The sequence below is a fragment of the Furipterus horrens genome, unplaced genomic scaffold (assembly GCF_987537825.1).
Source record: "Furipterus horrens unplaced genomic scaffold, mFurHor1.1.pri manual_scaffold_5, whole genome shotgun sequence".
In the NCBI taxonomy this organism is placed as follows: domain Eukaryota; kingdom Metazoa; phylum Chordata; class Mammalia; order Chiroptera; family Furipteridae; genus Furipterus; species Furipterus horrens.
Genome location: NW_028327175.1, coordinates 125,839,658 through 125,856,608, shown reverse-complemented (window position 1 = coordinate 125,856,608; position 16,951 = coordinate 125,839,658). Strand labels below are relative to the sequence as shown.

At 42.9% G+C, this 16,951-nt stretch overlaps 1 protein-coding gene across 7 annotated transcripts in view; it reads right to left on the bottom strand.

Annotated features, from left to right (window-relative positions):
* Positions 1-16,951, bottom strand: part of ARHGAP17 (Rho GTPase activating protein 17) — a 104,474-nt gene that overhangs the window by 4,427 nt on the left and 83,096 nt on the right. For 3 of the 7 annotated variants that reach the window (XM_090277717.1, XM_090277720.1, XM_090277722.1), the window contains 4 exons: positions 16,072-16,228; positions 14,140-14,373; positions 11,982-12,157; positions 5,163-5,753 (listed from right to left, as the gene is read on the bottom strand). In XM_090277717.1, coding sequence (XP_090133843.1) covers positions 5,163-5,753; positions 11,982-12,157; positions 14,140-14,373; positions 16,072-16,228 — 1,158 coding nt within the window. Of the gene's footprint in view, positions 1-922; positions 972-2,690; positions 2,748-5,162; positions 5,754-11,981; positions 12,158-14,139; positions 14,374-16,071; positions 16,229-16,951 lie in introns of those variants that run through there. The other 4 variants (XM_090277721.1, XM_090277718.1, XM_090277719.1 and 1 more) reach the window with 4 other exon arrangements.

Sequence of the window (16,951 nt, the reverse complement as noted above, 5' to 3'; positions counted from 1 at the left end):
AGCCAGTCAAGTGTCTGGTTTTTAGTGACCACTTTGAGAGAGACCTGTTGTATCACACAGTGATTCTCAGGCTCATGAAATTAAGAAATATCTTCTACTGAGCCTTTTTTTTTTAAAGATCTTATTTATTTATTTTTAGAGAGAGGGGAAGGGAGGGAGAATGAAAGAGAAACGCTGATCTCTTGTACGTGCCCCAACAGGGGGCTCAACCTGCAAACCCAGGCATGGGCCCTGACTGGCAATAGAACCGGCAACCTTTCGCAATGCCCAACCAACTGAGCCACACCAGTCAGGGCCTGAGCCTTGTTTTTTAATCTACCGCCAAATGGCACACCAGAATCAAAATGTGGACACCCAGACACCAGACTTCCCGTGTCTGGGTCTTAGCAGACTGGGTTGGGCATATAAGTTCTAAAATGCTGACATATGACAAAACTCTGCTTTTGCTAGGTAAAAATAATAAATAGCTACCATTTATTTGGACCCATTGAGTATTAAGAACTGTAAGAAGCTTTTCTTATTTTATCTAAACGCAACCCTTCAACAACTCTCACAAACGTCACCACATTAGATCGCCTAGGTTGTGCTCTGCCTGATACTAAAGAGCTAAAATTTGAATTCGGGAGTGTCTGACTCAGTGTGTGTCCTCCCCACTGCACCTCTAGCCTGCCCGTACAGAAAAGAATGGAGAGTGAAAGAGTACCAAGGCCAGCCTGTGATCCCATCACACACCTGTGAGCATTTATTATTCAGAGGATTAAAGCAAACATGAACAAACGAAGCCAGCCTCCTCTGGTGCATGCACTGTTAGTGGAGTGCAAGCGGGCAGGGTTAGAGTGACCGGTTAGTATCAGGCATTAGTGCACAAATATGATCATCAAGTAGCAAAAATGCTTTGGCCAATCAGGTGCCTTTTCCTTACCATTAAATATTCCAATTTCAGTTCTGACTGATTATGGCAGGTCATACATCTAAATTATTTAATAAAATGTTTAAATTAGAACACTTTGCTAAAATCTATTATTTTAAAAACAGCAAGATGTAAACTATTTCCATTAGGAAGCTAACGTCCTACTGCTTTTTAGAGTAACAGTGAAGACAGTGAAGACGAGACTCAAATGGCAGCAGTCACCCCAACCCAGGTGCTGGCACTGAGCTGCCAGGAAGGGCGGCCACACACTTGCTTGGCAGCAGCAATCCCCCCAAGGGCTTATCTTAATCTGCAGGCCGTTATTCAACTTTTTAAGAGCAAATGCTCCAAACGAACATGCCGTTTTCAGAAATTTGCCTGTGTAAAGTTTTCCAAGTGAACCTCAATGTCACGACAAAGGACTGTCTATCAATGGAAGTTCCACTTTCCTTCTGGAAATGCCCAATGGCTGTATCCAAAATGGTGCGCAGCAGCATTGCCAGCACTCACAGACTCATGAGTTCTAAACACTGGCTTTGTGTGCTTCAAATGGCAGTTCAGAAGACTTTAAGAAATTAAAAGTTAATTCTGTAATACAAAGATAATTGTGGTGACCTAGATTTTCTTGAATTAGGAGAACCCATAGAATGGACTGATTTAAAAATATTTAGCTAATATCCTGAGGAAAAGTAGTTTTACTATAAATATTCACTCATATAATAATTGTAAAGCACAGAGCATTACAGTATTGAAGCAGATCAATAAAATAATTTTCTGGAATAAATACATCCCAACTAACAAGGGTAGTAAAGAACAGACATAATTCTGGTTTGTAGTCTTCACCTAAATAAAAAGCCTGGTGCATAAATTTTGACATGTCACAAATACTGAAGTGTTACAGACACAGCCTTGATTAGAATTTAGTCCCTTCATTTTGTGACTTCCACAAATGGGCAGCCCCAGACTTTTGGGCTTATCTGCAAGGAGTCGGGAAGGTGGAACCACGCCTGTGCCCTCCTCCATGTCTTAGAAGTTGGGCTCCTGTTTTCCTCTTCCAGTTTCTATGGGAAGTTTTACTCAGACCCAAGCTGTGAACACTCTGGATAAGTAGCCCACTAAAGGCTTAATGCTCAGGTCAGCTTATTAGAGCCATTGCACCCATGAGAGCCTTATGCCATCCTAATGTGGACCAAAAGGCAAGATTCAGATGAGCCTCACAATACCTTTCAAAAATTCATGTGGTTCAAGAAAGCAAATGTAAGCACGTTAGAATGCAAAGGGATTTAGTGTGAAATCTTTGGATGAAGATTAATTTTTTTGCCCTGAAAATTTTAAACATCAAATTAAGAAGCTCCATGCAGTTAACTTGCACTTAAAATTGAATTTTATAAAATTAAATATTAAAGCTCAGGACACAAGGGACACCATTTCCCACGCTGACTGCACCCAAGTCCTCCTTGGCTGGGTGTGATGAGCCAGCCAATCAATGACAGGTAAATCACGCCAGAGGAGCAGACCACTTGTGAAAGGCTTACCAAAAAGGAAGAAGACATTCTTAGTATGTTATCTGACCAGCCTGAAATCGGGCTCTCAACCTACTGACATATAGCTCTGGAATTCAGAGCACTGCAGCTCCAAGTGCTTCTGATCAAACAAAAGCCATGTCTACATGCTGCAGGACCAATGGCACGCAGGCAGACGGCTACTCCTGAGCACAAACTCAAAAGCACACACACAGAACATGGCTAAGCAGGGGCACTGGGCAGGCTGCTGGGCAGCTACAAACCTTAATCCTGTTCACCTTCCCCACCTGTGAGGGTGCTAGGGAGCGCATCTACTGGGAAACAAACAAACAACAAACCACATGTGGCTTTGTTTTTCTAAAAAAAGTAGAGGTGTCATCAGAAAAATGCTATTAACCACACTTATAGCACATGCAAATTATACACTATAATCTTGAAAAAAGTATTATCAAGAGATAAGACTAGTCGGCTAACCCTCATCATTTGGGGTACCAGTTTGGGGTAACTCGGATTTTCAGCTGAGAAGTCATTCAGTATGGTTGGGGAGCCCAGAGATATATTTCAGCTTCTTCTCTAAAAATAGCTCCACTAAAACAACAACAACAAAAGAAGAAAAAACAAAATTAAAAAATATAAATAAAAATAACTCCGTTGAGAAAAATTTAAAATTTGGCTGTTGTAAAAAATAATTCAAAGGTCCTAATTACCATTTTTAAAAATACATTTAAGGAAAAATCCATTCATCCTATCCTTAAATCAAGTAGTAAATCAGAGCACTTGGGTAGAAATTTCATTTAAAAATCATAAATAAAAAGTCATGTTCTAGACTGCCTATAAAAAATGTCCCGTTAGGTAGCCCACTAAAATATGTATAGTCACCACCACACCAAACAGGTTTCCACAGAATTGGAATCATAAGAAAATCTTGATTCTTCTCCTGTCATGTGATTGAGGGATCTCCCTTCCCAAGCATCCAATTGGGCACAAATCATGGCTGTTTTTAAGTTATACCTGAAATGCTTCACTTACTACGAAATTTGTATTCTTAGAAGGAAAATAAGCACTTTAATGAAGAATTCACTAAAAAAATGAATTTCACCCTCATGTTATAGAATATCTTCTACCTGGATTAGGTCACTGTACTTACAAATGTATCAAGTTGGCCAAAAAGTCTGTTCGGTTTCCCTGTAAGATGGCTCTAGTAGAGCTTAGTTGTCTTTAACTTCCTTCGAAACAGTTTTGTTAGATTGTATTGTGATAGCTATCGTTACCAGTGTGCATTTAAAAAAAAAAACTTATCAAAATTGGTGAATTTTTGTGTAGCCATTTTAATATTGAAGACGGAGGAAAATATACATTTCTGGCATATGATGCTTTATCATTTCAATCATAATAAAACACAACTGAAATACAAAAAAAAAACCGATTTGTGCAGTGTATGGAGAAGGTGCTGTGACTGATCGAACATGTCAAAAGTGGTTTATGAAGTTTCGTGCTGGAGATTTCTCACTGGATGATCTAGTCAGGTAGACCAGTTGAAGTTGATAGCCATCAAATTGAGATATTAATTGAGAACAATCAACATTATACCATGGGGGAGAGAGTCGACATACTCAAATACCCAAATCAAGTGTTGAAAATTATTTGCACCAGCTTGGTTACATTAATCACTTTGATGGCTGGGTTTCACCGAAGTTAAGAGAAAAAAATCTTCCTGACAGTATTTCCATATGTGATTCTCTACTTAAACGTATCGAAAACATTCTGTTTTTAAAACAAATTGTGATGGGCAATGAAAAGTGGATACTTTACAATGATGTTGAACAAAAGAGATCGTGGGGCAAACAAAATGAACCACCACCAACCACACCAGTCTGATTTTCATCCAAAGGTGAGGTTGTGTATATGGTGGGATTGGAAGGGAGTCCTCTATTATGAGCTCCTTCCTGAAAACCAAATGATTAATTCTAACAAGTACTGCTCCCAGTTAGACCAACTGAACGCAGCACTTGATGAAAAGCATCCAGAATTAGTCAATAGAAAATACATAATCTTCCATCAGGGTAATGCAAGACTGCATGTTTCATTGATGACAAGACAAAAACTATTATAGCTTGGCTGGGAAGTTTTGATTCAAGCACCGTATTCACCAGACATTGCATCTCCAGATTTCCATTTATTGCAGTCTTTACAAAATTCACTTAATGGAAAAAATTTCAATTCCCTGGGAGGCTGCAAAAGGCACCTGGAAGAGTTCTTTGCTCAAAAAGATAAATAGCTTTGGGAAGATGGAATTAAGAAGTTGCCTGAAAGATGGCAGAAGGCAGTAGAAGAAAACAGTGAATACACTGTTCAATAAACTTATTGGTGAAAATGAAAAATGTGTTCTTTGGTTTTACTCTAAAACTGAATGAACTTTATGGCCAACCCAATACATGAAGCTAGATCTTAAACACACAATGAACATATAATCAGGAGTCAGCAAATTTAAAGAACACTAGTCAGTACTGTAGGATCTGCCAACCATGTGACCTCTCAAACAACTCAGCTGCTTCAGCACAAAAGCAGCCTGAGACAGCACATAAACAAATGGGTGTGGCTATTTTCCCATAAAACTAAACTGACACCCACAGGCTGGGATGGACTTGGGACCTGCCTTGGCCTTGTGTGCAAAACACAGCCTACATGGAGGGAGTGGTAACGGAGCCCGGCACACAGTTCCTACTCACCCGTTACTATTTTGGAGGCGGTGGGCACTGCGCTGGAGAGGCTGCCCTCACCCCCTGGGTGGGCACCAGGAGGGTGAGGGGGTGGGGGCATGTTGGGTCGGTTCCTGGGCTTTGGTACTGGTCTCGGTCTTGGTAAGGTCCCAGCATGTGGCTGCGCAGTCTCAGGGTGGCTTGCCGCGGGGGTCTGGGAGGCTGGCAGGCCTGGGGTCTGCTTTGCTAAGGGTGGAGTACTGGGGGGCGTGGGCGTCCTGGGTGGGGTGTGTGTGGGCTGCTCTAGTCCCTGCTCACCCTGCAGACATGGCTTGATATGGGACTGCAGGGCCTGAGTAGGGGGCTGTGGTGGTGGGTGACTGGGTGCATGCATAGGAGCCAGGCTGCCTGAGGACCTCCGGGGCGCACACTGCTGCAAGGTGGCTGATGGCTGCCCAGCAGCTGGGCCTGCACGCTGACTGGGAGGAGATGGACTTCCAGTGGCCGGCTTCAATGACGAGCTGGGTGCCTGCTGTGCTGTCCCTGGGGAACTCTGGCCCCCTGGATGGCTAGGAGGTGGGTTTCCTGGTTTTGGGGGTGCTGGAGCAGGTTTCTTGACAGCTGCACAAAGGGAAAACACACTTCAGTAAGAACAGCACAGTGATAGCCAACACCCGCTGAACTAGGGATCAAGGGGGACCCCACTGTTTAAGCCATGTTGATGCTACCAGACAGGACGTGACCATGTGACACTTTACCCCTGTGGTCTTCTTCCCAAAATCCAGAGTCCCAGTCTCACTGTGAGAAAAACATCTGACAAATGCACATTGACAGACTTTCTTCAAAATGCCTGACTAGTGCTCCCCAAAATTGCCAAGAACATGAAAAATCAAGGGAAAACCAAGAAACTGTCACGGACCAGGAGACCATACAGAAAGGATGACTAATGCAATGTAGCCCCTTGGCTAGAAGCAAGCCTGGAATAGGAATGGCCATCAGTGGGGAAATGAGACATTTGAACAAACTGCGGACTTTAGTTAAGAGCAACGTACCAGTTGGTTTCTAGCTGTGATAAACGATGTAAGATGTTAATAGGGCATACTGGAAGGAAACTCCTAACCCTATCTTTGCAACTTTTCGATAAAACTAAAATTATTCCAAAATAAAAGGTTTATTTTCAAGAAGTACATGATACATTTATAGGCCTTTAAAGACCTGTCACTTTACAAGTTGAGCAAGAACCCTCAACAACCACCTGTCCTCACAGAGCCACTGCTGGAAGCCACTCAGGCGCACTTGTCAGTGCCCCACTCGCATGACCTGAGAGTGTGGGAAGGAAGGAGAAAGCAAGAACAGCTAAGGGGTGACCTCTAAGCACAGCCAGTCTGCTGTACACAACACAGACACTTGCTCTAAGCCCTCTTCTCCTAGAGGACTTGATTTTCTTTTTTTAATTATAGAAATCCGACCAATTCCAGAATCATTTGAGCTAGAAGATAATTCTAGATAAAAGTAAAATAAATTTGGCAGATGGTCCTAGAATTACTGCTCTAAGGAGAGCTAAATCATACCCCTCCATTCCTGACACCAAGTTGAGATCAGTATCACTAAGGGGTGGGAATTTGGTACCGAGGAGGATGGGATGGGAAATGATGGGTATGGAGTCCTGGTTTGGGGTTGGGGAGGGGCGGTGGAAAGGAGAGACTTCAGCATTTTTCAAATTCTGCTGAGATTCCACCAATCCTCCCCCAAAGGGATAGAGAAATGAAGGCAAAAAATGACCATGAATCGTTCACCAGACACATCGCCAGCAGCAAGACAGGCCCTTTGCATAAATTGTCTCACACAGTCTCACAAGTGCACTGCAAGGCAGGCATTGTTGTATCTGTTTCATAGTGGACAAAACTAAAGCTCAGAGAGGCCAACTGTTGCAAGAAGTCACACAGCTAGTAAGTGGCAGGACAGAAGCCCACACCCACGTCCTTGGACTCTTCATTCATCTTCCTCGTTTCTACAGTGACAGGCTTCCTACTCACAGGGCCCAAATTCAGGGAGGAAAGGGGGTAAAGTCTGCTCTACTGCGCTGTCCTAAAACTTCTGACCCAGGAACTCAGAGGACCTTTCCCACAGAAACCACTAACCAGCTGACAAAGGAAGGAATCTGTAATATTAGCTGTACTCTCCTTAGCATAAGCAACTGCAACATGAATATTTCTAGGGTTCTGTTCTAAGCAATGCTAACTGTAAGTTCAGACTGGGTAAGATCATTCCTGCCATCTGAGGGTGCAGAAGGAATCTGGAGAGGAAGCATGAGAGTGGTGTAATAAGGTGACAGGCCCCATCCTGCATAGAGGCCAGGCTGGAAGAAAGGCAGACTTTGTCTAAGACCACCTAGAAGCTGGCAGGCTGGGGAAAGGGGGTGGAGGAAAAGGCAGAAAGGATCAAAATTCTTGTGAGGAAGCCTGAGTTCTGAGATTGCAGGAAGTAGGAAGCCCTAATGTGGCTCAAAAGTAAAGTCCTGATCTGCAAGCAGGGTTATACCTGGAATCAAGGTAGAGAAGACAATTTTCCTCAAGCATCAGTTGGGATACAATGAAAACAATGAAGCTCAAGAGAGAGGACAGCCTTAAGGAGGGTAGGCTGGGGTCTGTTACCAAGCAGTGCACCTGAATTTGTCTCTCTATCTGCAACTTATAAGAATTCCACCTAACATTTGTGTAGTGCCTTATAAAGACAGTGCTTTTACAGACAGACATATCACATTTAATTTCCACAATATTCCCCTTAAGAAAGCATTTTATTTCTACTTTACATTTGTAGGAATTAAGTTAGGAAAATTCAAATTAGCAACCTCTAACTAGGCACGTGACTTTAGACAAAGGCTAGAATTCAAATTTTGAGTCTAAGGCCTTTTCCCATTCATCACAACTGCCTCACATTATGATCAGCATCAATCAATCAACGGGAGACCTGTCCTTTCCTGTGGCCACAGCCATCCTTTTGTGAGCATCACTGCAATAGTGTGGCCTCCACTATGGCCAGGTCAACCTTCTAAAAACACTGCTGTTGTACAACTCCACTTTACTCAACAGTCCTGTCCCCTCACCCTGGCACCACAGCATATCCACTGCTGCCCTGCCTGGCCTACCTCCTTTGCTTCTCAATAGACCTTGGGCAGCAGGACCAGTGTCCTTTCTATTCTGTTAGAGTGCAGTTATGAGTGATATACATTCACACATGAGACTTCAACAACAAGAGCTCAGTCAGAAAGACAGAACCCAAGTCAAGGAGTGTGTGGGAGGTGGGCTGTCACTGCTGCTTCCTTCCGGAGCCAGTCACAGCCCACACACCTCCGAGTGTGAGCATCTCACCCCCTGTGCAGAGATCATTTTTGACTCTTGCTGAACACATACTTTTTAAAAAAATTTTTTAATAGCATTCCCCTAAACTCAAGTCAACAACTGAAGAATTGAGATCTATTAAGAAAAACCTAGATACATTGATCCTCCAATGGGGACCCTGAGATTTTTGAGAGAGGTCCTCCTCATATCTGATTGCTAATCTAAGCCTTGACTCTGGAATGAGAGACACGACTTCCCTGTATATGGCTCAGCTCAATGAGAGGTATTTACCCAAAATATCTGGGTTATTTACCCAAAAGAATTGAAATCACCACCTCAAAGAGATATTAGCATTTCTATCTCAAAGAGATATTAGCATTCCTATGTTTGCTGCAGCACTTATCACAATAACCAAGAGGTGGAAAACAACCTAAATGTCCATCCATGGATGAATGGATAAAGAAAAAGTGCTATTTACATACAATGAAATATTATTTAGCTTTAAGTAACATGGATAAAACTTAAGGACCCTAAATGAAATAAGCCAGTCACAGAGGACAAATATTACATGATTCTGCTTATATAAGAACTTTAAAATAGTTAAATTCACAAAGTCAAAGAGTGGAATGGTGGTTGCCAGGGCCTTGGGGGACAGAGTACTGGAGAGTTAATATCAACAGGCATAAAGTTTCAATTATGCAAGAAAAATAAGTCCTAGAAATCTGCTGTAGAAGGCTGGGCTTATAATACTGTACTGTACACTTAAAATTGTAAGACGGTACATCTCATGTTGTGTTCTTATCACAACATTAAAAAAAAAAAGAAAAAAGGAACTTCCGGGCAAGATGGAAGCCTAGAGAGACATGTTGCACCTCCCTCCACAACTAAGAAGGAAGACAACTACCTCAAAACCAGAGACAACCAGAAGTTCCAGAAAATCGAGCTGCATGGATGTCCAACAAACAAAGAAATAAAGAAGAAATACTCATAGACAGGTAGGAGGGGCAGAACTGGGGTGGAGAAGACACAGTGTGGTGGTGACAGCAGCAGCAGCAGCAGCAGGCCAGCAGAAAGCGCAGTCACATATTATAAAAACGGGGAGGGACACCTGGGGAGTGCTCCCAGCACCAGACCAGACTGCACAGCTCACAGTTCCAGCACCAGGAAAAATAAAACCTCATTGTTTCTGCCTGTGCAAGCCAGAAGAGGTTAGGGCAGGAAAGAAACTGCTGGTCTCTCAGTAGAGTCTGGCTGTTTAAAGGCCCCCCACAGTCCTAGAACGTCTGCAGACCCACCCATTCTGGGAATGACAGCCAGGGCAACAGACAGAGGGGCGCCAATACCCTACGGAACTGGGAGAAGTGCCTGAAAAAGGGGCGAGTGCTGAGCAAGTGGCATTATTTCCTCTCAGACCCCTCCCCAACATACAGTACCACAACGTGTTGAAACGGGTCGTCCATACTGCTGAACACCTAAGGCTCCGTCCCTTACAATTTAACAAGTGTGACAACTCTACCTAAGACACAGAGGCAAACAAAAACAGGAGGTGGTCAAAATGAGGAGACAGAGAAGTATGGCCCAAAAGAGGGAATGGATCAAGATTCCAGTGTGAGAACTAAGTGACGAGGAGATAGCCAACCTAACAGATGAGGATATAGCCAACCTAACAGATGCAGAGTTCAAAACAGTGGTGATAAAGATGCTCACAGGATTGACAGATATGCTTAAGTACAGCAGATACATAAGGGAAGAAGTGAAAGCTATGTTAAATGAAATGAAGGAAAATCCACACAAAACAAATATTAAAGGGAAGGAAACCAGGGTTCATATGAATGATTTGAAACATAAGGAAGAAAAAAACAGTCAACCAGTACAGAATGAGGAAACAAGAATTGAAAAAAATGAGGAGAGGCACAACTTTAAACGTGCCAACATCCAAATCATAGGAATGTCAGAAGGAGAAGAGGAAGAGCAAGAAATGGAAAGCTTATGTAAAGAATTAATGAAGAAAAACTTCCTAAATTTGGCGAAGGAAATAGACATACAAGTCCAGGAAACACAGAGTCCCTAACAAGCTAGACCCAAAGAGGACTACACTAAGACACATCATAATTAAATTGCCAAAGGTTCAAGATAAAGAGAATCTTAAAAGCAGCAAGAAAAAAGCAGAGAGTTATCTAAAAAGGGGTGCCTATAAGACTATCAGCTGATTTCTCAAAAGAAACTTTCCAGGCAAGAAGGGACTGGCATGAAGTATTCGATGTGATGAAAAGCAAGGACTTACAACCAAAATTACTCTATCAGCAAAGCTATCATTTAGAATGGAAGGGCAGATAAAGTGCTTCCCAGACAAGGTAAAGCTAAAGGGGTTCACCATCACAAAGCTATTATTATATAAAATGTTAAAGGGACTTATTTAAGAAAAAGATGATCAAAACTATGAACATTAAAATGACAACAAACTCACAACTATCAACAACTGAATCTAAAAAATAAAAACAAAATCCAACTAAGCAAACAACCAGAACAGGAACAGAATCATAGGTATGGGGATCATCTGGAGGGTTATCAGCTGGGAGGGCGAAGGGGGAGAAATGGGGATATGGTGCAGGGATTAAGAAGCATAATTGGTGGGTACAAAATAGACAGGGGGAAGTTAAGAATAATATAGGAAAGGGTGAAGCCGAAGAACTTATATGAATGACCCAAGGACATGAACTAAGATGGGGTGGGATTGCTGAAGGGAAGGGAGCTACTGGGAAGAGGGGAGCAAAGGGAAAAAAAAATTGGAACTACTTTAATAACATAATCAATAAAATATACTTTAAAAAAAGTAAAAACAGATGAAGATGTGGGTCAGAAAGCTGTGGAAGAGAAAATGAGTGTGGAAGCTCTAGAGTGTGGAATGAGCTTAGTGGCTCCACAAGCAGAGAGCAGTGGCTGCAGTGCAGTGAGAGGAGGGAAAACGGTCAGAGATGGGCTCCCAGCAGGTCCTGGCCAGACCATGTAGGGCATGGAAGCCACTGGGTAGTTTCAACCAAGAGCTGACATGATCTGCTTTGTATTTTAAAGCAATTCCCTGGCTGCTGGGGGGGAATCACAGGGAACAGAGATGGGAACAGTTCAGATTTTACATTAGCTGGGGTCCAGCAAGTCCTGACCCCAACCCAGAGGCTGCAGTGGTTCTCAGACCCACAAAAGCTGGCCAGTACAGAGGCTGTGGCAGTTCCAACACAGAGTGAGGGCTTGAAATATCATGTTCTTGGAACACTGGGAACGCTTGTAGTTAGATGACTTTTTGTTAAGCTTTGTAACTTAAACATATTCTTATAAATGAATGTTTTTCTGCTCTTTTTTCATTTCCCTTTAATGATTTTTCCTATTAATGACCAATTTTCATGCTTGCCATTTTTTAACAGACACGGGAATGATCTGTCGGAAAGTCTGCGCTCACCTAAGGTGTTGTGCACATCCCCAGCAAGGGCACAGAGGAGAGGCGGCTGCTTACCTCGGCGCAGTGTATGAGGGCTGGAGCCGGTGGGCCCGTGTGCTGGGCTGACAGAGAGCTGATGGGAGCTGGCAGCTGTCTGCCCCTGGCCTTGGCCACTGGCCACCTGACTGCTGCTTCTCCCTGGTGGGGGCACGGGCACAGGCACAGCTGCAGAGTCCTTCACTTTGGGAGGACTGAGGGGAGTAAAAGTCTAGTTAGATGGCAAACAGGCCCAGCCAGAAAAGCTGAGCATACTAAAACATACGAGATTCGCACCAGAGTTTTCACTTCAGCAGGTAAGGAAGTGACCTGAAATTTTAAATAGCTCACACTGAGCCCAGAAAGCTAACATTTAACTGGTACCACACACGACTACATATTTTATGAGACTCTTTGCATTACTGTCTTCAAACTACTGTGTCACTCAAATATCATGATAGAGACCATTTCACAGTAACCAACAAGGAATTTCAAGTTCTAGTTTGCTTGTACTTAAATTGGGCAATATTAACAAAATGTGAAAGGGCTTTTGGACTTTAAAACAATGTGATTTTGATATATACATTACACAAAACTAAGCAAAAGATATAGCAAAATAACTAAGGCTCTGAGTTATAAAATGCTCAGTTATCATCAAGAATGTGGATCGACAAAAGAAACTCTGAGAAGCTAAGTGACTGATCAAAGTTCAGTGCCAAGGAGTAGCTGGTGGAAATCAGAACTCAGGTTCTCTGTGTCCTAGCTCAGAATTTCTTTTTTTATACTGAACTTTTACATTTTTGTCAAGATCATCAGAGAGTGAATGCCATGAGTGAAATGTACACAAAAATCTCTAAAATATAAAAGCCAAAGAGCAAATTAATGACTGATATTCCATCTATCATGTAATGAGGACTCATTATTGTCTTAAATAATATATTCAGGCTTGATTAAACCAATGGAATGCCATGGTAAATGACAATGTATGAGCTCACTAATGCTTTTATCCCTCAAAAATAACTGAACCAAAGCAAATATATATAAGGAGTGGCAATGACTGACAAGCTAACATGGAGCTCATGATGTGCACATGAAGCCCTAGGAAGTTTGAAGATACTTATTTTTAACCAAAAAGTGAACCTTCCCAAATTATGTATGCAGAAAGGAATTCAAGAATTCATGAGTTTCTTATATCTTTAGCAGTATCGTACATCATGAGACACTTCCTCCGCACCCAAAGAAGATGAGGTGAGAGTTCTCCAAGGCAAATTCATCTCCGTGTGGGAAAAAAAATAGCCAGTAGATCAACAGGCCGTCCTTGTTTTATGCACTTATTTTCCTTTATATATGACCATGTGGTGCTTTATAGGTGGCCAAAGTACAGCAAATGATGACATGTTAGCACTTTGCTCATCTTTTACAGCAGCTGCCACCTGAAGTGGCCTCTGGTGGTCATCTGCCTAGGTCAGTGTGAAGAACTAAACTTAGGCAAATTAAATAAAACTTTCAAGTTCAAAGGTACTCACTCTTGAAGCTGCTATATATTTGTAGTCTATTCTAGGTGGCTAAGCAAAAGGTTAAGCAACAGAAGAGCCTTTTAAGAAAAGTAAACATATTTTGTACCTTGTACTCATGTATCAACTCCCTACAAAACTGAAAACCAGGAAGTTGGGAGGATCTTAGTCACCTAGCATGCTTAGTACAGTGCCTGGCACATACTGCTCTGTACTTGGTTATTCAGTAAATCTGAGTGGATAGATGGGTGGATGGGTGGACAGATGGTGAATGCATGAATGTCAGATATATTATAACCTAACTAACATGCTAGCTGGCTAACTTAAAATGTTTGCTAGTTAGCATATTAGATGATAATGAGCAAATGGTACACAAACATTAAGTATACATCAAAGAGGTAAAAGAGATTTATAATACTGCTAGACACCTATGGCTTCCGGCTCTCAGCACCCAAGCAGGATGGTAAAGAATGCAAACAAATGAGTATCCTTTTGAAAACAGGAAAGTAAGCAAGCAATTTTCAGTCTTTTTCTCCATCCTTCGCCCACCAAAGGAATAAAGGCAAAATGGGTTCGCTGCATGCCAGGTGTTTCTCGGGGAAGGGTGCTGTGCCTGCAGGCCAGCACCTGCAAGAAGGCAAGGGTGCTCAGCACCCACTGCGAACAGAAGCCAGCCTCCTTACCTGCTGTCGCCGGGGCTTGGCCCCTGCTCCAGTACGCCCACAGAGGAGGGGACAGGCCCACCCTCCGTACTGCTCTCAGCCCTAGAGCTCTGGGAAGGGGGCTCTGGGCCTGCTGGAGCCAGGGTGCTGCCGTCTGTGGGCGGGAGTGGTGGCTGGAAAGCAGGGGATATGTGCTTTTTATTTAGGGTGCCACCCCGCCGGTAGGCCTGGAAGTCCACAAGCTTCACACCAAAGCTACACAGAAAGAGGAAACAGTCAACACACCATGCGAGCCGACGACTGACACAGAAGCCCGTCAGCCTGCATGTGTTAAAACCCACACGGTACAGCCACCCACGTTGCCAGCATGCAGTGAAGCACAAGGACTACACAGGTGGTCATCCCTATTACCAAGGCAGCAACTCAGCTTGGCCTTACCCATGAGAGTGCAGATAGGCCTGGTACTGACCAGGTAGTACCCTTTTCAATCTGGGCGAGAGCAGCTGAAGGCACAGAGGCAGGCCTTACTGTGAGTGTGTGACATCACATGAGCCTGCTTAGGTCCATCTTACTACATATAAACCCATTGTCTCAAGTCTATGTGTTTGGGGAACAAGGTGAAAGCTAAATGCAGGACTCCCACCAGAGGCAACAATAAGGTCTCACATCACACTGCCTCCAGCTACGATACAGAGACTTGGGGCATGTGTATGCAAAGAATATATCTGAAAGCCAAAGACTGGGAAAAACTTGCTTTGGGGCAGGATATGTGACTGGAGAACAGGACAGGAGGAAGACTCACTTTTTACTTAAGCTCACTAATGTAGAAACTTTAAAGCTTTTTTTTTTTCAGTTCAAAAAATAAAAATATTTATGGTTCCCTGAGCTTGTGTTTCTGGTGGGGATAATCCGCCCAGGCAGATGACGGGGACCTGCATACTGTGTGCTGACTAGAACACTGACACTGCATTGTGTACCTTAAAATACATGAAGGCAGGTTTTGCTGTGGACACTTTGTCTTCAGGAAGCATTACTGAATATGTGAATGGAAAACTTCTGCACGTAATGTGTATTTCAGAGGGAGAGAATAGAAAAGTAAAGCACTTTTCTTTGGAATGAGTTAAAAAAAGAAAAACAAACAGAAAAACAAAAAAATAAGCCTCACTGTAAGATTGGGCAACTAAAGTAAGAGCTTGTTGTTCAATGTAAAACTACTTTGAGTAAAATTACCACATGTATGTAAAGAAAAAAAGCATGGCATTGAACAGGCGTCTCTAGCTCTTAGCATTTCTGGTGAACACAGCAGCACTTCATCACACATATCGGACAGGTTGGCATTTGACATAAAAAGTCACAATGGTCTTAACAACCTTTGAAAACCCTACAAATCCCTCACGAAGCCTCATAGAGAGACACGCTGTGTTACACTAAGTCCAACACAGACATTTTTCTCTTTCAGAATCAGTGAACACTGAGACTTCTCAGCTGACATGATTCAGTGATTAGTTCCGTTAAGGGGCCAAGTTATACCAAAAATGTGCCTCTTTAAACACCAAATCACACACCTCACTGTGAGGTGCAGGCCACTGTCATGTTCACTCTTGGACATTAGTCCACAATATTTAACTTTTTTTCTTAATTCCCCACCGCCACCCACTCGGTACATTTAAGTGAACCTGTAACAAGTGTAAGATGCCAGTCCACTGTGGGATGGATGCCAGACCACCAAGGAAAGCACGAATGCATGTGGCACAAATGTTACCTGAAAAGCTGCATATCTAGTTTACGGTCACATGATGTCTTCAATGAGCTAGAGCAGAGCTCCTGAAACTATCTAGACTCTGACTATCCTGGTACATAGTGGGCCACTCTCACATGACAAGACCATAAAGGCCTTACCACATACTGAGGACTTAACAATGAGGGTCTGAAAGTGATTAGCTCTAAACGCACCTCTCCTTCTTGACCAAGTCCCCTTCCATCACTGCCATGCTGGCAGGCCGCTTCCTCTCCAGTGTCCCGGAGTCACAGTCATTTCCAGCGTGGGATGCGTGATTGGAATTTGGGGGAGCAAGAGGTACAAATGCTTCTGATACATTAAATTCCACCTCTGTAAGAAGAAAAAGGAACAAATAAACATGAGACCAGAGTGCAGGGGTTAAGAGAGTTTTAAGACACCCCACTGGAATAGGAGCTTCATTCCTTAGTCCATAAGCCCTCACTACTTCATAAGTAGAAGCGCCAGACACTCTTAAGAATGGCCTATTAAACTAGGGGCAGGCAAGAAGAACTAGAGATATGGGAAGGGTTATGATTCACAATATGTTACACAACAAACACAATACAAAAAAGGGCAAGGAGCACAGATTACTTATTTGAATCATAAAAGTGTGGTTTTATTTACAGTTTGACATAAAATAGAAATAAAAAGCAACATCAACTTCATATTGCCTATAGCAGCTTTTGCTTGAGTCTTTTCCTCAAAGGAAATCTTTGTCAGAATGTCAACATTTGTTCAGTCACCCATCATATACTGAAGAAGACTGGTGAAGAAAAGATGGGTGTGGCCCTGGGACCATGAAACCTACACACCAGGGGATGTGACAGCAGGGCTGCTCTAGGCAAAGCAGGGATGGGAGGTGCAGATTTGGACCAACCTTCCAATACTCACCCAAGCAGTACCCTCAAAGGGAGCCATAGCACCCAAGGAGCCTGGGACTATAACAAACGTAGTTTGAAAATGTATTGCCTATAGGATTAAATCCTAATGCTCTGACAGCCTGTTCAGACCTTCACAAACAGGCCCAAATCAACTTCTTCTGTTTTATCTACA